Source organism: Myxocyprinus asiaticus, chromosome 39 (genome assembly GCF_019703515.2).
Source record: "Myxocyprinus asiaticus isolate MX2 ecotype Aquarium Trade chromosome 39, UBuf_Myxa_2, whole genome shotgun sequence".
In the NCBI taxonomy this organism is placed as follows: domain Eukaryota; kingdom Metazoa; phylum Chordata; class Actinopteri; order Cypriniformes; family Catostomidae; genus Myxocyprinus; species Myxocyprinus asiaticus.
In genome coordinates, this window is record NC_059382.1 from 4,306,641 (window position 1) to 4,328,936 (window position 22,296).

Below are 22,296 nucleotides of genomic sequence, written 5' to 3' on the forward strand. Positions count from 1 at the left end.
TTACATTGGAAAAACATCTGGTTATTCATCATTTAATACAGGGGTTACTAAAAGTTTTGTCTGCTGAACCCCATTCATCTATCCGTCTGTCTGTCCATCCATCTGCCATATCTAACTTCCATCCATCCATCCATCCATCCATCCAAATATAAATTAGAGATAGATAGACAGACAGACAGACAGACAGACAGGTAGATAGACAGACGAGTAGGTAGATAGACAAATAGACAGACAAGTGGATGGATGGAAGGACAGACATAGATAGGCAGACAGACAGACAGACAGACAGACATATAGATAGATAGATAGATAGACAGATAGACAGACGAGTAGGTAGATAGACAAATAGACAGACAGACAAGTGGATGGATGGAAGGACAGACAGACAGACAGGTAGATAGACAGACAGACAGACAGACAGACAGACATATAGATAGATAGATAGACAGATAGACAGACGAGTAGGTAGATAGACAAATAGACAGACAGACAAGTGGATGGATGGAAGGACAGACAGACAGACAGGTAGATAGACAGACAGGTAGATAGATAGATAGACAGATAGACAGACGAGTAGGTAGATAGACAAATAGACAGACAGACAAGTGGATGGATGGAAGGACAGACAGAGATAGATAGACAGACAGACAGATAGATAGGTAGATAGACAGACAGACAGACAGGTAGATAGACAGACAGACAGACAGACAGGTAGATAGACAGACAGACAGACAGACAGACAGATAGATAGATGGATAGATAGATAGATAGACAAATAGACAGACAGACAATTGGATGGATGGATGAACAGACAGAGATAGACAGACAGATAGATAGATAGATAAGACAGACAGATAGACAGACAAGTAGGTAGATAGACAAATAGACAGACAGACAAGTGGATGGATGGACAGAGATAGATAGATAGACAGACAGACAGACAGACAGGTAGATAGACAAATAGACAGACAAGTGGATGGATGGATAGACAGACAGAGATAGACAGACAGACAGACAGACAGACAGACAGACAGGTAGATAGACAAATAGACAGATAGACAAGTGGATGGATGGATGAACGGACAGACAGAGATAGATAGATAGACAGACAGATGGACAGACAGACAGGTAGATAGATAGACAGACAGACAGACAAGTAGGTAGATAGACAAATAGACAGATAGACAAGTGGATGGATGGATGGACGGACAGACAGACAGAGATAGATAGATAGATAGACAGACAGACAGACAGACCATCCATCCATCTATCCTCTGTCTGTCCATCCGTCCGTCCGTCCGTCCATCCATCCACCCGTCTGTCTGTCTGTCTATCTATCTATCTGTCTGTCTGTCTATTTGTCTGTCCCCACTATATTAATACACTGTATCAGCCTCTTTAATTCTTTATGTTGATTGGCTGTGTGTGTGTGTACCTGCTCTGTTCATGGCTGGTCGTGCTCCTTTAAGAGCACACAGGCGTTTCCCTCCGAAGGGAACATACTGTTGACTGAGTGGAAGACTCTCCGTCTTCAAGAGCTGACGACGCTGTTTATCCCGCAGTATGGAATGAACCATCTTTATGAAGTCTTTCTTACTGTCTGGAGAACTGAAGATGCAAATCAAGCAAACAGGGCATTCAATTACCATCGTGTTGCACAATGATTTCAGTTTATTATCCATATTAATCTAAAATATGTTAAAGATAACAATTCATTCAAATATTTACATTCAAATAGATCAGAGAAATATTTTTTTTTAGTTTTATATTCCACATTGATTTGCAATATTATTCTGTCAAAGTAATATTTCATATAACAGCTGTGCAAGATTCCTCCACCAGATGGTGCTATAATTATTATTATTGGTATATTTCTTGGTGGAAAAATGGTTTATTCTGATTAATATCATTATTACGTTATATAAATGAGACAATGTATTCATCATAGGTGTCTTTTATTATATTGCTGCCGTGCCACTGAGTTAACTATAACACACAGGGCCCAACAACATCCCTTAACATTTCTTTGGTAATATCACTGTAAGTGTGTGTTTGTGTGTCACACTGACCTGCAGCAGAGCTGAAACACTCTCTCCGGTCTTCCCTCTGATTCAGACTTCACATGGATGATCTCACACACGGCTGCACTCTCTCCATCTGCGCACAGACACACACACACACACACACACACACACACACACACACACACACACACACACACGTGCGCGCATTGATCAGGTTTTTTATATTGTTTATCTCAGTTTTATTAGGGACTGACAGCATCGAAGTGCCTTTGGATAATGTAATTACATTGATTAGCTTGTTTTTGTGTGGGCCCATGGGTATGCATGTCACATGTGAACTTACCTGTGTTGGACAGGGCGCGCACCTGAAGCGCATCAGTAGGGATCATGTGACGGAAACGGAACGGATCTTTCTCTTCACCTGAGACTGATGCTCTATGAGAGCCACCCTGAGAGAGGCAGAGAGAGAGGTGTGTGTGAATAAGGCTGTTTTGTGTCATTACTTTCATGTGAATCTGGGCGTGAAGGCTGTTTGTCACTGCACAAACAAGACTGTTAAATGCAACACCCAGATAACTGTTGACTAAGTCTTTAAGAGGCCCATGAAAGCCCATGAAGACAGAGAGAGAGAGGAGTGTTTGGGCGTAAGTTCCACAGATGAAAGATCCAGCTGCTCTGAAGATCACAGCACTCACCAGCTTCTTCTTCTGTTTTGTGTAGTCTTTACAGATGAAGACAACAGCGGTCTTAAACACTGGAGGAGAAAGAGAACATATAAAATTCACTTCACTTCAGAAACAATATTAATGCAAAATCACAATAAAAAAATAATTATTAAATATTAATAAAGTAAAAGAATTTTTAGGTGATTAAGCCTATTTTAGGACCATTAAGGGTGATGATGCCATGATGAGCATGATGACATTATTTCTTATGACAATTAAGTATATTTAAAAAATCTCATTCTCATAAAGTAATACAATAATGTCAAAAAATAAAGATATATTATTTCAGTTGTAACATTCTACATTTGTAAGATATAATCTTGGTATTATTTGTTGTACTGAAGTTAATTTATGCTGAATTTAAAAAAAATCAAACTATGCTTATAATGTTTTATTTTTTATCTGTATAGGGACAGAACAAAAACACAATTTTAGCTAAAAGACTGAAAAAGATGCGTTCGATATAGAGATTGTAGCACATGCTAATTTGCATCTCAATCCCTAGATAGGCTTATTTCAAGAAACACGAAATAAGAAAACATGCATTTAATCCTAGTAGTCCTTAATATACTGTAGGCTTCAGTTTCTTTTAGCAAAAAAATAACTATTTCTAATTTCTTTTGCATTTGGGCTGAAATATAATGTGGATATTTTTCGTTGTGAGTTTTAGCCATATCTCTCGATCTAGCCAGTTTAGCAGGCACACTATTATTTCTTCTGTGTATTTATCAGCGTTCAGGTTGAGTGGAGACAGAACGCACCGAATGAGGCCAGCTGTGGTTCTTTCTTGCACTTTCCTAGAGAGGAGGACGGGTTGATCCATGTCACACTGCTGTGGAGGAGTAAATCTCCCATAGACAAGTCAGCAACCTGTAATCATAGCAAACGGCACTGTTAGTGCTCGCACAACACAGATTCACATAACACAGAGAGAGATAGAGAGAGAGAGAGAGAGAGAGAGCTCACAGTCTGCAATCCAGAAGGCAACGCCTCTGTCCCTGGTGCCATTATTTAGATCCACTGCTGTTATATAAGATTAAAGTGAAAGTTTCTCTATTCAGATAATAGGCAAATAATTAAGCCCACAGCAAATCTGTGCTGATTTGGAGGAAAAATAACTACACTACACTTTGAGTACTACACTCTTATCGGTAGCTGAAAGCATTATAAGATAAATAACTACTAAAAATAACTAATAAATCATTGTGCAAGGCACAAGAGATTTGTAGAAATCTGTGAATGATGAACGTTTGATTTTTGAATAAATGCATGCCGCTTTCTGCAGAATTGTACAGGCACACCTTCTGTGCGCACCTACTAATAAAATGAAAACAAAAATGAAATAAAGGCAAAATTAACAAAACATCACAACTTAAATCTGTTTGAGTTGTAATCTGCAGCAGAACGTGAGAGGAAGTTGAAAATAGTCAGACATTGACAACATTTTGGCACAGGACTGAAAGACGTTGAAAACAGTGAATGAAAGAGAATTCACATCATGTTAAAAAGATATACTGTAAACTGCACCAGCTCACCTCTTTCTTCTCTCCAGTCTGTTCAGAGATCAGTAAGTCAAACACAGCTCCAAACTCCTCGTGGATCTTCTGCATCTCATTGATGTGACTAGCCACTGTGTTCATGGCCTTCATCGCAACTGCACAACAGCAGAGAGAAGAAATTATATAAAATACTGCACAGAACACCACAACAGATCAACGGCTGGTAATTTAGCAAATTACTGAAAGCAAAACAAAAAACAAATCGAACAAAAACCCAAACTAAACCCAACAAAACAAACACAAAAAAAGAAAAGACAAGAAACCGGACAAAACAAAAGAAAAACAAAGACAAAAGAAACCGAAAATCTAACAAAAACCCAAACAAAAACAAAACAAACCACAGGAAAAACAAACAAGACAAAAAACAAACACAAAACAAAGCAAAAAACAAAACAAGATCAAACAAAACACAAAGCAAAACAAAAACAAACAACACAAAAAACAAAGGAAAGCAAAAACAAAACAAAAAAACAGGCAAAACCAAACAAACCAATCAACAACAAAAAAACAAAAAAATTCTTAACAAAACCCCAAACAAAACAAATCCAAACAAACCAAAGCAAAACAAACAAAACAATATAAAAACCAAAGCAAAAAAACAAAACAACAAACAATCAAGTAAAACAAAAACCAAGCAAAACCAAACCAAACCAAACCAAACACACACACACACACACACACACACACACACACATATATATATATATATATATATAAAGCAAAACATCAAGTTAAAATCAAGTTTATATCTCTACAATAGATAGGCTAATGAAAAATATTACTTGGAAGAATTGTTCAGTTTATTGTTATTTATTTATTTGTTGTCTTTACATTGCAGTGATTTTACCACAGTTCAGCAGGTTGTTTAATTTCCGTTTTCTGTCTAGCCTCGCAACGCCCCTTAACCATGGTAAAATCACTGTAATGCACAAGTAGACACTGATGTGTGGAGGCTGTTGCGTGCAAGTCGGCAGTCAGAGTCATGCTCACCGTTTAGATGGTAGTGTTCCTCACTGTCCGGGTCAGTGAGTGAGTGCAGTTCTCGCAGCAGTAGAGGATACTTCAGCACTCTCTGTATGGGTTTGATCAGGTACGATTCCAACGTGGATGAATGCTGCTGTTTTGGGTTCTGCTCATCCAAAAACGCCTTGAAGGCTGCGTCCGTCTTTGCTGGAGGGACACAAATACACAAGTTATGATTGTGCTGTCACAAGACTGCATGTTTATTAATATAAACTACCTGACAAAAGTTTGGACACACTTGCTTGAATATATGTTTCTCATGACAAACTGAAAACATTGTTATATAACACTGCAGTCACAAATCTACAGACTCGATGTTAACTAGTAAAAATAGACAGCGAGAAGAACCAGACCAATCTCACAGACACCCCCACACATACAGTAAAACCAAACACACACCTCACTGGCCACAGAATTATACATCTGAGACCCCTCAGATGAGATATACCGACTGAAGGTGTGGAATAGGGAAAGAGCTGCAGGTATCTGTGAAAACATGCCAGAATTCACCAGGATCAAGGTCGTGTTTGAGCTGAGATATACGTACCTTTCACCAGCACTTTCGGGACTTTGGTGTGGCTGGCACAGAAAGCGCTGTAGATCTTGAAACGGTCGGCGTAGTACAAGAAAGAGCCGCCAAGAGAGAAGAGGATTTTCTAATAGACCAGAGGGATTTTGAGAGAGAGAGAGAGAGAGAAAGAGAGGGGTCTGGGATTTATCAAGTGGCCTCATGTAAGGTCACAAAAGGATATTTTATGACAAACATGATTTGTGTTGGTTAAATCTTGTTGTGAACAGCTCTAAGAGACGAGAGAGAAAGTGTCTTACCGAAACTATCCCATTATTCTCAAAACTGATTTTACTTTTTCACTATTCTGAAAAAAAAAAATCAATAACTAATGTATTTATAATCATATTATTTTTTTTAATAAAATAGGTATAATGATGTTATCAGATCTAAAACTAATGGCACTTTGATATATACCTAGGGGCTGTATAATTACAACATTCATTTATCATACTATGTATATGGTACCACGTTGTAAAAAAAAAAAAAAGAAAAAGATTTGTGATATTTTTAGGATTTACGCATTTCAATTTCATACATTTCCACCAAATTGAATTGTGTTATCTTAAAAATAAAATAAATAAATAAGTTTTTTTTACATTTAATTTGGTTAAAGACTACTCCGAGTACTGTCATAATAATAAGCTAGTTTTCCCGTGTAAATTATATATGAATTTATTACAATTTATTATAGCTTATTTATTTATAAAATATTAAAATATCTGTCATATTTAATTATTAATAATATTATTGATCATGTATTAATATTTATTAAATATGAATATTTATTTAAATACAAATTAATTAAATAATAATAATAATATTTTATGCATTTATCGTCATGTTTTTATTTATTTATTTGATAAATATCTGTTACACAGCATCAACAGGAAGTGTATTAGACACTCTTGACTGAATATGATCACATTCAATCTCCTGATGTTAATGAGACCTCAGTTCTGCACCTTGAACTGTTCCACTCGCTCCAGTTTCTCCAGATCTGGCACCAGTCTGGTCCCGTCCTCTAGCGTCTTTAGAAACTCCACCTGAAACTCCAGCATCTCCGGGAGGTTTCCAAAGAGCACGTCCAGCTAACACATACAAACACAGGAAAATCGTACATTTTCAGGTCATAGCAGCCCTTGCTTTTAAACATTTCTAAGTTTGCATTATACATTTCTATATTATTATATTTATCTTGTATATTATATATATGTAGAGAGCAGAATGGCAGTATATATGGCATTAAATAAGCACAGGCATGGCAAAAACATTACATCCTACATGATCTCTATATGTATCTCACATTACTTCTGTCTGATCTAAGTTTTCATTGCTTTGTGTCTCCCTCCCACTCTATATGTCTACCTTTCCTTGTGTGTCTGTGTATGTGTCCTCCTACACACTCGTCTCCATCAGAATATGACTATGAACTATTATTCTAGGTTCTGGAGGAGTGTTTGATAATGACATGAAACTATCACGATGTATGTGACTCACCTCATCTTGAGTGAGGAAGGACTCTGTCTGCAGCGGGGTTAAATATCTGCTGATCAGACAGTTCAGATCCTGAGAGACAGAGAAGATACATAGTCGTGTTAAAAAACAGCCTATGAACACACACATAAACACTCACAAACGGCAAAATCAGTGTTTCAATCAATATTCAACCCTAAGATTTTTTTTTTTTCTGATGCATTTTTAGATTTGTCTGTTTTGTTTTCTTTTTCTTTCTTTTTTTTCTGACTCCATTTAGGTCAGTAGTTCAGATTTGAACTTGCCCTGAAAACATTTTCACTGGCCCTACTACAAATAATCATTAATATTATTTAAAGTAACAAGATTTGTGTGCAATTAAAATTTGAAAACATTTGTAGTAAATTGTCTTTTATAAAGAAACACAAAGTTAAATTAAACAAAATAATAATAATAATATTTTAACATAATAATAATAATAATTATTATTATTATTATTATTATTATTATTATTATATAAAATTATTATTTTTTATTATTATTATTATATATAATTATATTAAATTATAATTACATTGGTATTTTTATTATAATTTAATATAATTATATATAATAATAGTAATACAATAATAATTTAATATAATAATAATAATAATTATTATTATATACAATTATTATACAATTATTATTTTTATTATTATTATATATAATTATTATATTAAATTACAATTAAATTAATATTTGTTATTTTTCATTTAACTTTCTTTTTCTTTATAAAAGACAATTTGCAACAAATTTATAAAAAACTGACTACCACCCCTGGAGTCGCGAGTTCAAATCCAGGGTGTGCTGAGTGACTCCAGCTAGGTCTCCCCTAAGCAACCAAATCGTCCTGGTTGCTAAGGAGGGTAGAGTCACATGGGGTAACCTCCTCGTGGTCACGATTAGTTCTCACTCTCAATGGGGCGCGTGGTAAGTTGTGCGTGGACTACGGACAGTAGCATGAGCCTCCACATGCTGTGAGTCTCTGCTGTGTCATGCACAGCGGGCCACATAATAAGATGCGCAGATTGACTGTCTCAGAAGCGGGGGCATCTGAGACTTGTCCTCCGCCACCCAGATTTAGGTGAGTAACCGCGCCACCATGAGGACCTTGTAAGTAGTGGGAATTGGGCATCCCAAAATTGGGGGAAAAGGGGATTAAAATAAAATATATAATAAAAAAGAAATTACAGTGTTACTATGGTGTAACCCTATGAAAACAATAAATTAATACATACACTATTGCTGGAAAATGATGGCATATGTTGCAAAACAGTACTGATTTTTTTTTTTTATGCTTACATTTTAAAATTGTCAAAAGGCTGAAAAATAGAGAAGTATATATTTTTTCAGCTATATCGCCCATGTCTTTCACAAACTGATGTCAAGGTCTTTAGCTCTCATTTGCACTGGAGTGGTTTATTCAGGCTGTTGGTTTAGTTCCTTGATCAAACAGGCAGATGAATCCTCTAACACAAAGCAAATATTCCCAGTGACGGGACTGATGTCAGTGGAAGTGTTACTGTAGTCTCTGTAGTCTTCAGAGAGAGATGAGGAAAACTGTCGCGGCTTTGTAGTTAAGCTCAACACGACAGTGATTGTTTTATAAAGACAACATATATTGCTGTCTGTATCTGCCAAAGAGAATGTACCATACTACCAGGGCTGTCCTTAGGGCGGTGCAACCGGTGCGGTCGGTACGGTGGGCCCCGTGTCGATTGCTACCGAGGGGGAATCCACCGCCTCACCCCACCAAAAGCAGAGGCCCTCCATTCGACCTTGCCATGGGCCCTGCCACGCCTTTGTTTGGGACAGCCCTGCATACTACTCATACTATTATTGCTGCACGCAATATGTATGCTCTATATAGATAAAGCATATGCATATACAGTACATGCCTTCTTATGTACAGTTCTGGTCCTGGATGCTGACTGGTCAATACAGCATTCCAACTGTGTTAAAATACACTTAGTAACAGCTATGATGTGAAACATTTGTTCTACTGTACATATCACTGCACAGCACCCATAGAATAATGTTTTGTTACTGTTTATGTGTCAAGGACTATACCTAGCGGAAGGATGGCACTTGATGAATTTGCTTAATAAAATAATGTTTTAATAAACGTTAGTGTCCTTATTAAGGATAATGTTAGTTCAGCCACTCATTATCGCGAAATAAACTCTGAATGGGTGGTCCGCGCCTGGGTCTTGTATCAACCTGAAGGGGGTTATTTCAAATAAATAATTAAATGGATATTAAATATAGATCTGAGCCTAAATTATGTTATTTTGTGAGAATATATAGAGGCGGCGGAGTCTCCAAATTAGCTGAATTCCACCTCCGGTTTTGTCAGAGTTGACTGTCTGACTGCTCATTATCACAAGACTGCTTGCCAAATAAATGAATGAAATATTGATTGAATTTTAAATTATTTTATTAGCTTACTTTTATGCATTGCATTATCCCTGGATGTGCAGTCATTATTTAAAAATATTTGAGTGGTGGAATTGAGTATTCCTGAGAGCCATATAATAAATATGTTTATCATGTAGTCACCAATGCACTGTGTCATGTCTAATAATGCCCTTTAGTCATGAATATATTCACAATATAGCACAACCGATCATTGTTGCACAAGTACATTATTGCTTACGAGTTAAGTGTGGAATACTGTCTCCCACAATGCAAATACGCACAACTTGACCCTCAGTTATCAGTGTGAATAGTAAACTCTTCTTATCATTATTTGGTCTGACAACCAAAAGTAAGGACATTTTTAAAATGCAAAATAACTGTTTTTATTTCTGAGATGATAACTGGAAGCAATGTGTTGAGGCACAGCAATGCAGCTACTCTCTACTGTTTATTTAATGTTTATTACTGTATAATAAATAACTGTATGCAGTATATACTGTGCAGTATGCAGTACGTTTTTAATTCCATTCCAAACATGGTCATAGTGAGTGGGTGCAGAAACAGCAAAGCCAAAAGAGCATATTTTTTTTTTCTCCAGGCCTGTCTCGACAAAATATTAATTTGTGTTTTCATGCAGGAAAAACATAAACCTCTGTAAAGCCTAATTTATACAATGTTTGTAACTGTCTCATATAAAAAGTGTACTGGTACTTTGGAACAACTCAGAGTTACCCCTTTTCAACATTAAGGTAGAAACCTAGTTGGCTGCATTCTCCTCACAAGGCGTGCACGATTGTAAATAAAGAACGTCATGTTTAAGCCACACCCACTATTCGTTTTAACCAATCATAAATGCTCTTCAACGTGCCAAATTCTCCCAGGTCAAGAATTTCAGGGATGTGCGTAAACGAACATCTTAGCAGAACAAAAACGTCAGTGCATTTCATCATAATTTTTAGGCAAACTAAAAAAAGCCTGTTAAAGTTTAAATAAGTCTGTTAAAAACCCCACACCTGAAAAATACAGTATCATGTAGCTCTAATTTGAATTTATGATTTAAAACACAAACACTGGTTCATACTTTGACATAGGTGCGTTCCGTCTCCACCAGTTCACAGATGACTTTGCGGAGTTTGTCGGCATCGGAAAGCTGGCGGGGGGTGGCATTGCTTGGAGGGAGCAAGGAAGACTCCGGTCCGGATGAGCCCTCGGATGAAGGATTCATCTCGTGAAGACTACGACAGAAAGCAGCGACCTGCTCCGTACTCTACAGAGAGAGAGACAGTTAAGATGAGAGAGACATCTCAATAGGACACATGGGCTGCAGGTTCCTCCTCCCAAACACACACACACACACACACACAAATCACAAATGAGATCACTTTAAAATCCCAATTGTTTCTCCTAGACAGATATGAGATTAAATTGAGAACAAATGGAGACTTAAAGGAATATACAAGTTCAATACAATTTAAGCTCACTCGACAGCATTTCTGGCAAAATGTTGATTACTACAAAAAATTATTTTGACTCGTCCCTCCTTTTCTTAAAAAAACCAAAAAGAAAGAAGCAGCAGAAATTGTGGTTACGGTGAGATATTTACAATGTAAGTGAATGGGGCCAATGTGTAAACATTAAAATACTCAAAAGTATAGCCGCTAGACATAAACAATCTGCATGTAAACATGATTTTAGAATAACATTTTTGTCTAAAGTTATATTATATTTTAGAATTATAATTTTGTTGCCATGCCAACATACACCATAAACCCAAAAACGACCGTAAAAGTGATTTAAACATCTCAAATAATGCATAATTTTAACGAAAGAATTAATGTGAGAGCTTTTTATAAAAATATAAGCTTCACTATTCTGCCTTTAAACCCTCCAAAAATTGGCTCCATTCACTTCCATTGTGAATTTTGTTGCAATTTCAATGAGTGCATTTACATGCATGATCTTACACTGATTATGCTTAGTAAGCCAACATATGTGGTCATGTAAAGACCTTAAGTTGTTTCCTTTATCGCGGTAAACACAGATTTTTGCCCATTACACTGATTATGCATTGCATGTAAACACCTTTTCTTGTGCGCAAAGTTTGTATCATAAAAAATGTTTTTGCACGTTTTATTTTTATGCATCATATTTGATATGACTTTAGACTTTAAAGGTGATTATCCTCTAGAGACCCAGCAATTCATTGTTGTATAGGACATTTGTTATTGAAGTTTTTCTAAGCCCATACAGGCTACAGTGGTAAATCTTGGGGTATTATCAGAGGTCTCCCTGGGCTTTTCAGAGATACCAAATGTTTGAGAGTTTGGCCATGATAACTTCCTCTACTTGGTCCATAAATATGGATTGAAATGTATCAGTTCAATTCAGCACATCAAATACAATATTTTTTCAATAAACAATTCTTATTATATATATTTTATGCACTAAACACTATATTGACATTTAAAAAGGAAAATTGTAAAGCTTTTTTTCCCTGGGTCTCAGGAACTTATGGTAAGATGACATCATATTAGCTTGTAATGTAAAATAATGTGATCTTTATAATGACAGAGCAGGCTGCATATGTCAGGATAGGCTGGATAGAGAGAAGGCGAGGACTCAAATGCAGCAAGTAGGATGGGCTTTATTTTAACTATTAAAAAAATAAATTAATTAAAAAAATACCCCAAAGGGGAAAACTCCAAGGTCCAGGGTACTGCAGACAGACTGGGCTCGATGCACCGGGCTGGAACAGACATGACAGGAACCGACAAGCAAGACACCTAACAGGGTAAACAACCACAATGAACCGGCACAGGACAGAAAACAAAGGGAGGTTAAATAGGGAAGGAAATAAGGAGGGTAATGAGGGAAAGCAGGTGAGGCAAATTATCTGATAGCAAGGTAACAAGGGGGCGGGGCCAAGACGAGAGACTGGAGAGCACATGGAAAACAAACTTAACAGGAGCCATGTGCTCACACCAAACACAATAGACAAGACAGAAGAGCACATGGAGAATGAACACAATCGTAAGCCATGTGCTCAAACAAAAATAACAGCGCACAAGACTAACAGAAGAGCGCATGGCAAGAGAGCTGAACCTGAAGCCATGGCCTCATAAGGACAAGATATGGAGCATGAGTGTCCGGATCCAAACACCAGAACCAAAACCAAACTAGACCAAAGAGTCAGGACCAAGACACCATGCTCCAAACATGAAACACAACATAGACAGAAGAGTGGACGGCAAGGAAATCGAAACCCGAAATCGTGCGCTCGCAGTGAGACACAAAGACAGATAGAGCACATGGCCAGGAAATAAACCCTGATCCATGTGCTCAACACAAACAAAGAACATGGATGTCAGGATCCCGTCACCAACCAATAAACATGACTGACAAAGGTGACAGGATCCTGACAGCATATATGGAAATACACAGAAATAATACTTCACACTTTAAATGTATCTTATAAAAAGTATGTCAGAATTTTCAAAGCTCTGTGATTTTTATTTTTATCGTGGGTATGAATGGAATGTAATAGTGATTGAGAGATATACCTCAAAAGCCTGTTGTAATTGTAATTTCAACATGCATTTTCAATAAAATAATTTACTAAATTTTAATCAAGCATAAGTTGCTTATATTCAGCAAATACTCACTTTAAAGTATCAGTAACAATATAATCATTACTGTTACTTTTACTTTAGCTGTCATTTATCCAATCATAAGAGTCATTTATTGCAGAAGTCTGCCACCATTTTAAATGGATCGATATAAACAGGTGAAACTTACATACCATATGTTTCTTGGCTTTTCAGCTTGAACAGAGAGTGCTACAGGAGCTGTCAAACATTGGGTATCATATTTGATACATACAGCGTTATAGGGTTAAATAAGCTTTGGTAGCTATCAGCATTGGTGTGCATGTAAACGCACTCATTGTTTCAATATTAACGTGATGTGGAATCATCACATTGTAAAGTTGATTCAATGACGTTACCAAGTCATCTATGTATTCCATGTATCCAGACAATTGACATCCTGTGCACAGACTACATACTACTGTACATACTGCAGAAAGAGCAGTATGTTAGTATTTTATTCCGAACACAGTCAGATTTGCAGCACCTGCAGCTGTATCCTGCAGCTCACACGCCTGTCAGAAATGAAGAACTCTATAAAACTCATTTGCACTCATTTGTTCCATTTTCAGCCTCTGAAACTGCGGTTATCTCTCCTCTTCTCTGCCACACCATCATTTTGGCTCTCTATCTAGTCTTGCACTCTCTTTCTCTCTCTCCCAGGTTTCTTCATCCCTCCCTCTTTGCTCTGCTGAAATATCCTCATTTCGTTTCTGATGCCAACCAAAACACATGCACCTGTCCATGGATGCGGTTGCTATGGTAACTGTCATTCTCACAGTCACATTGACGGACTGAAAGTTGCATCCAACCATCCAAAATTAACATTAAAAAATATTGATACAAGAACTTAAAGTATAAATGAGTCTTTTTATCTGTAAAGCCTGAGTAGACTGCAATACCACAGCCTTGCCAGATTCAAATCTATCAGATTTGTCTATCACTTTTGCGTTCATTTTGGTGCTACTGTCTTTGACATTTGCATCTGACTATCACATTTAGCCCCCTAGTGACTGTTGTGATCAGTGGCGGATTTAGGCATGGGTCAACCCCGGTCAACAACTTTGGGGGCATGTTGAAGCGGGTTTTGCCCAGGGCGCCATACGAGCTAGAACTGCTACTGGTTGTGATGAACCTTCAGTTTGTTAAAAATGTATTGTACTTGTTGCAAGGGAGAAGACATTAGCGAATTACACATTTAATTACACATTAACTACAAATGCCAGTAACACTTTACAATAAGGTTGTATTTGTTAACATTAGTTTACTAAATTAGCTAACATGAATGAACAATGAACATTAATTTTGCAGCACTTTTGCATTTCAACATATACTTTAAGTTTAATACGTTAACACTACTGAACAAATAAAATTAATATCATATCCCCATAGCAAAACAAACCAACACAATCTCTAAATAAATCATGTATCACAGACTCTTACTTAAACAGGCAGGGGCACACATTCAACGTGGCCTTAACATTGCTTATCATATGTAAAACACATATATCAGACATGTTTTCCACATATATCACATTCAGATTGGTTTATGTACCATTATATAAATAAATACAAATTAGGGATTGACCGATATTGGATTGTGTTGATTCCATAATGTGTTGAAAGAAAGCCAGTTAATTTGCCAATCATTTTTTTAATTAGTAGCCTATATTAATTGTTCTTATTCTTTTCTTCCTGTGATGGGGAGGGCCAGGGAGAGGCTACAAGAGTCCAAATTTATTTAAATTCCAGATGCACTTTATTGATTCATAGCGTGAAACTTGGAACTTTAAAAGCACTTTAACTTTGAAATACACTGGGGACTCTTATTTTGAAATGTTTGCGCTTCACTGCTTCCAGCTGCTCATTCAAACAAATAAGGGAAATAAAACGTGCACTCCATCAGTAATCTACAACGCATTACAATATAAACAATTAAAAGTGAACATTGTCATATTTCATCAACACTACATCATTATCATCATCAACAGTTGAGCTTTAGTGATAGCTTGTCATAAATTTCCGATATGACTTAATGATTGTGAACTGCTCTGCAACAGCAGGAAACACTGACAAGCCCCCGCGTGTTTGGAGAAAATACAACGTCGTGTTTTCACTTTGAAGGATGCAGCGCATGCATTTATTTAATTAAATCGTATTCTTTTGAAGTTTTATAATCACATTAGGTCATATCACGATTCCTGTCTTTCCGTCCCCAAATGTAAATACAAATTAAGACTTTTGTTGTATCATTTAAGATATTTAAGACTTTTTATGACCTTACATTTTGGAAAACTGAATTTAAGACTTTAAGGATCCACGGGAACCCTGCATTAGTTAATGCATTTTAAACTTATATGAACAATTGTATTTTTCTAATAAATGCTATAAAAATACATATATATTCACTGTTAGTCATTGCTACTTAATGGATGTTCAAAATACAACCTTACTGTAGTGTTACCTAAATGCCTTTTGAGATATATTTGCAACACAAACGATTATTTCTGACTTCTACATTCATAACAGTCCAATCTGCCGAAGTAGAAGGTAGAAAACTAGACAAAACAAAAACATTGCTTTTTCTCACTTTGCACTCATAGTTTTCGCATACAGTCTAGTCGCAAGTTTAAATATTTCAACACATCCCGTGCTCGAAATGGGATACCAAAATTCTGCATCCACAGATGGTCGGAACTTCACGACCCACCATTGGAAATAAATGTCTTCCGGTCATTCTTTCGTCATTTGTCGGATGTAGCAAAAAGGTGCTTTAGACAGGAAGAGACTAACAGGCAAAGTGACCAATCACCATTTGCTTTTTTACATGCTGTTTAGAGGCAGGAAATTCTGAAATCAGGTTCAATTATGAGAAGTGGAATATACATTTGTTTTAAGGGCAAGTATACTTCAGTTATCCGCGTTGATGATCAGAACGCGCATAGTACACGTGACACAAATTTCGTCACCAACACAGTCTGTGCTGCCCAGATTTTCTTGACATTCTTTATTTAATTAAATCGCAGCCTTTTGCCGTTTAAAAATCACACTATGACATCGCAAATTTAATTTGATTATTTGTTCGTTCAAACGTTCTTTTTTGTCCCAAATATGTAAAATTCCGAGACATTTCGCATTTTATACATGTACTGTAGCTAATGCCATTTATAACTGGATTGATTCCACATTGCGGAAGTCATAAGGTACATGTGGTAACCGGGGTATAAGCAGACTCGGATTGTTCATTTATTATTAAAAATGTATTAACATCCCGAAGTGTAAAGGGCGCATCACAGCACAGCCACCTCAGGTTGTGAACTCATTTATAATAAAATCAGCAGTCTGACTGCTGACCGTTGTTTAAGGTTTACAACTCAAATGTTTTTGTAGTTAACACAACAGCAATGTTAGAATGAAAAAATCATATTTTCACTTTATCAGTACAGGACTTTGTTCATGATGATCAACCGTTGACATTGTTTCACAATGTGCATCCACTGGCAATGACAAAACGATACAAATTTGTGTATTTGACACAAATATATGAGTGACATCACGAATCCCGATCTTTACCATGTTTTTAACATGTAACAAAAACCATGTTAGCCACACAGTCAAACAGTTTTATTATAAATATTTTCCAGGACAAATAAATTATTTTCCAGGACAGTTAGGTATTTTTCTCATTTTCCATGACTTTTCCATGACTGGAAAACTGCATTGCAAAATTCCAGGTTTTCCAGGATGCGTGGGAACCCTGCTACAGTCCCTTTATTATAATTCATACTAAAACACTAGCATGCTTCTATAATGAAGCGTTTGTCCATTGAGACTTTCAATAAAACAGCTTGTGATTTGCATTTTGTAAAGAAAGTGCACTTTTACCTTCATTTACTTTTATGTACTGAGCATTAGAGCATTTACGATGTAAAAAAGACACGTTTTTATTGATATTTCAACCTGTTTTAGATTGTGACAGGAAGTGACCTCATCGGAACACTGGCATTTATTTTGGGTCTTAAGTTCTAAAAGAATGACTCACTGTTCATTTCAGGATGACACCGTTTTTTAAAACGTGTGAAAGCTGCTTTTCTGTGTACATTAGCAGAGATAATTTTTAGTGGTCCTTCACTGCCCACGAAAGGACACACAAAAGGATGAATTACAGTGTTTCTCCACTGTCCTTGAGTCTCAGAACATTCACCATAAGAGTTAAGAGAAAATACAACACCCCGCACATCCAGCATAACATGCCTGTTTGTGTTGTTTGCTAAGGTAGGCATCACTACAGTAAATGCTCACACTTAGGTTTAGGGATTTAAAACCCCTAAACTTAAGTATTAAACTTCCATAATGTGATAGGGACATGAAAGATAGTTCAAATCACACAGTATGTTGAAGAGAGGTTTGCTATTACTTTTTTAAGCAATCTGACTTTTCACCTAGTGGACGAAAAAAAATCCCCTAGACTTGCATTTAAGATGGGAACCAATCCATATCTAGAGATCAGATATCATAGAGACATGTGGGTGGACTCTTTTGACTTTTCACTCTTTTGATTAGGAATAGACTAGCACCACCCTGACAACCAGCCACAGCACACTAGCAACAGGATATCAAAGTGATAAAAGATATTCAGGACACTATAGCAACCACAAAGAGGAAGTTACTTTCAACCACTTACAACAAACCCAGTAACATAATCACAATGTGCTAAAAAAAAAAAACATTCAGAAAACTTAAGCAACCACAAAGCAACATGCTGGCAATCACTCAATACCCTAGAAACAGAAATGTGCTAAAAGATATTCAGAACACTTTAGCAACTGCAAAGTAACGGCAGTAAAATGTAAGTTACTCTTTTGACTAGCAACTGGCTAGCACCACCCTGGTAACCACCCACAACACCCTAGTAACAGGATCACAATGTGCTAAAAAACATTACCTAGATAGCAAACGTACGTCTCCGAGATGTCTGCTAAACATCTTAAAAAGATCAGATTTACAAACATTCTTAATCATAAACATCTCAAAGACATCTACTGAATGTCTTATTAACATAAGAGAGGAAACGTCGTTTAATAGACGTATTGCAGATGAGCAAACAACCTAAAAAATACATCTTCCAGATGTAAACACACACATCATGATGGCGCCGCGGATGGCCGCCTCGGTGTGGAGCGCTTCTATTGTTTTGTAGTTTTTGTTTGTTTGTCCTGTGTTTAGTAATCTTTTTCCAGTCAGTTTTACCACAGACAAACTGCTGAACATTCGACAGCATATACCAGTCAATCTTTTCCTGGATTTTGAATATTCTGACATTTTGTTTGACATGTATGTATGTGTGTGTCTGATGAGCTGCACAAAGATGCTCTGATGTTTACCTTTCAATATGCTACATTACTTACTGCACTGACAAACTATAGCTGGCTAACAGCAAACAGACATGAGTGACATGGTTGACAGGGTTAATGTTATATTAGTTATATTGAAAAGGGAAAATGATGGGGTCATTGTTTATTAACTTTCCAGTATGTATTTCATAAACTAGTTAGCAACTTACCGCGAAGACACCGCTCAACTCCGTACCGCTCAACTCCGCCCTGTCTGCAGCGCCACCGTCTGCTTAGCTCTGTAAACAGGGGAGTCTGGACAAACTACGTAATGACACGTAATTCTAAAGCATTGTTTTCTGCATTATATGTTCTGAAAAAAAGTTTTCATATCTGCGCATATCGGTAAAATATACGCCGATAGCGATATATATCGGTGAAAGGCTAATATCGGCCAAAACCATATAGGACACCTTAGCAACTGCATAGCAATGCCCTGACAACCACCCACAACACCCTAGGAACTGAATAGCAGTGTGCTAAAACTCATTCAGAACACTGTAGCAACCACAAAGCAAAGTGCTTGCAACCACTCACAACACCCGCCCTTACAAAAATCTGGAGTTCTGGCAAACTTGCCACAAATTCTGGTTTGCTAGAACTCTTGATTTTTTAAGGGCTAGCAACATGATAGCAATGTGTTTAAAACATTCAGAACACCTTGGCAACAACAGAAAACACCCTGACAACCACCTACAACACCTTAGTAACTTGACAGCAATGTGCTAAAAACATTCAGAACACCTTAGCAACCACAAAAACACCCTTAAACCACCGACAAAGCAATATGCTAAAAACATTCAAAACACCTTAGCAACATTAAAGGAACACCTTGGAAACCTCCAACAACACCCAGGTAGCAACCAGATAGCAATGTGCTAAAAATGTAGAATCTTAGCAATCGCAAAGTAACGCTAGTCAAAAGTAAGTTACTCTTTTGACTAGCAACTGGCTAGCACCACCCTGGAAACCACCCACAACACCCTCTTGAACGGATAGCAATGTGCTAAAAACATTCAAAACACCTAAGCAACAGCAAAAACCTTGGAAACCTCCCCCAACACCCAGGTAGTAACAGGGTAGCAATGTGCTAAAAATAATTTAGAATCTTAGTAACCGCAAAGTAATGCTAGTCAAAAGTAAATTACTCTTTTGACTAGCAACTGGCAAGCATCACCCTGGAAACCACCCACAACACCATAACAACTGGATAGCAATGTGCTAAAAACATTCAGAACACCTTAGAAACCACAAAAAATGCCCTGGCAACCACCTACAACACCTTAACACTTCTGCACATGTCGTTCCTCTTGAAATGTAATAGTTGTTGCTGATAAGGTTGCTCATATTCCAATATTAGTATATACTGTCAAAACAAAGTCCTGATTGCACAAGATTTTGTGTGCTTATGTGAAATTATGAATCTATGTGGTAACACCATGGTACTTTAATATATGATGAATCCTGTATTCATGTACCATGGTATTTACACGGTACTCCATAGGAACACCATTATATTACATATGGTATATGTTCAAAAAAACAAAACAAAAACATGAAGTTACTATGATGTCATAAAAACACAAAACACAAAACATGGTACTTTGTTTTTGTTTTTTTGCTAGTGAACCGAAATTAACAACAGAAATAAATAAACAAAAAACCAACAATTAAACCCTTACAGAAAATCTTGTGTCAGATGGTGACTCCATGGTTTTTAAAAGGTACTCCAAGGCATTTCAAGGTACTACGATGGTGGTACATGTTCAAAAAAACATGGTATTACTACAGTACCATATCAATGTCCAAAAAATTACATGGTAATATCATAGTACTATGATAGTACAAAGTTTTTTTTTTTTTTCTTATTGAGCCCCAAAAAAGAAGTTCTGACTGCAATAATCCATAAAACTAAGGTGATGCCCTTCTGATGACTCCAGCTAGAGAAACCAGCTCAGGACAAGAAAGACTAAACTGACCAAACAAAAAGAGAAATGGGTGAAAAATGACAGAAAGGAAGCTGTTCTCACCAGGTGTAGCAGGTCGTAAATGGAGTCAGATGAGCGTTTGCTGTGTCTGTTGCGTTTGAGCACAGACATGACTGACTCCGAATCAGAACAAACAGCCCGAGAGAGAAACACACAACCGACCGCCACTGACGCTGTATTAGTTACAGGAAACAGCTTACTGATTCTCCACTGCAGCACCAAACAACATCCCTCCGCTTATGACACACAGAACAAACGACAGAGCGAGAAGAGAGAGAAAGAGTGTGTGAGAGAGAGAGATAGGGTGCTGGAAGCAGTCACTGCTCTCTCTCTCTCTCTCATTCGCCCACCTCCTCTCTCTCCGTTATTCACCCTCCCGGTCTGCTGCGATGCAATCTCATTTATCTTTTCTTTTTTTTCACTCTATCTCTCTCTCTGGCACGCTAAGCAAAACTGCAGCTCCATGATAAGTTGAGTTATGATACTCAACACACATGTACAGTCAATCAAGGATGAAATTGAGAGGGAGAGAGAGAGAGAGAAAGAAATCTCCTTTTCAAGGTTGTTGCTGTAGTTCAGGATGGGCTGAGCGAGTTACACTGCAGAAGAACATAATTGCAGAGAGAATGAGAGAAAAAAAGAGAGATTTAAAATTTAGTGTGAATCTATCAACTTATTCATGGACATGAATCAAACTTATCAACTCCAAAGGGACTTGAAGTTGTGCATTTTTAATGACAGTTGCCGATTTCCGGCAACATACGACATAAGTCTGAGCAGAGTTCAGCTTTATGCAAATGATCAGCGATGCAATGCGATGCGCCGATCGCCAATGGGGTTGCAGATAGTGATCCGTTTCCTGATACCTTCGGATATGGCATTCCAGCAGGAACACCCACTAACATCCAACAGTACATCGATTTAATTGATGTATTGTGAACGCCCCTTAACGTGTATTCAAATGTCTAAAATCGTTCTTGTCCTAACTAACCGTGACCGTGACAATCTACGGATAACAGGACAGGATTGTTGTTGGTGTAGAAAGACTAACTTAATTGTGCCCAAGACAAAAAATGACCAAAACGGCAAATGCGAGTGGGGTGGCCAATGGGCCACGGCCACCCATGGCCACCCCCTAGCTCCGCCCCTGCAGTGTGGTCAGACAAATCGCTTGTTGCTTCAATTTTGTGGCAACACATCAGGTCAGGACTGGACAGGTTACCTGCCGTTTTTGCTACAGGAGGGACGCTATTAAAACAACTAGGTCTGAGTTAGGGATTCCATATCGGTATATGGAATTTTTGGGTCGCTACCAATAACCAATAACAAAAACAAAAAAAAGGTTTTAATTTTTCATCCTTCAACCTGGAACTGCTTTCTAGTCCATTAAAAGCTTCTCATTTTAAAATAGGTGTCATTTAAAAGCTTGGAATTTA

At 37.2% G+C, this 22,296-nt stretch overlaps 1 protein-coding gene across 6 annotated transcripts in view; it reads right to left on the reverse strand.

Annotated features, from left to right (window-relative positions):
* LOC127429880 (rho guanine nucleotide exchange factor TIAM1-like) overlaps positions 1–22,296 on the reverse strand; it is a 102,460-nt gene that overhangs the window by 1,914 nt on the left and 78,250 nt on the right. For 3 of the 6 annotated variants that reach the window (XM_051679201.1, XM_051679202.1, XM_051679204.1), the window contains 11 exons: positions 10,917–11,102; positions 7,400–7,468; positions 6,865–6,990; positions 5,879–5,987; positions 5,299–5,478; positions 4,285–4,403; positions 3,511–3,619; positions 2,720–2,778; positions 2,368–2,473; positions 2,070–2,157; positions 1,436–1,608 (listed from right to left, as the gene is read on the reverse strand). In XM_051679201.1, the coding sequence (XP_051535161.1) occupies positions 1,436–1,608; positions 2,070–2,157; positions 2,368–2,473; positions 2,720–2,778; positions 3,511–3,619; positions 4,285–4,403; positions 5,299–5,478; positions 5,879–5,987; positions 6,865–6,990; positions 7,400–7,468; positions 10,917–11,102 (1,324 nt within the window). Of the gene's footprint in view, positions 1–1,435; positions 1,609–2,069; positions 2,158–2,367; positions 2,474–2,719; positions 2,779–3,510; positions 3,620–4,284; positions 4,404–5,298; positions 5,479–5,878; positions 5,988–6,864; positions 6,991–7,399; positions 7,469–10,916; positions 11,103–12,520; positions 12,541–20,902; positions 21,099–22,296 lie in introns of those variants that run through there. The other 3 variants (XM_051679207.1, XM_051679205.1, XM_051679206.1) reach the window with 3 other exon arrangements.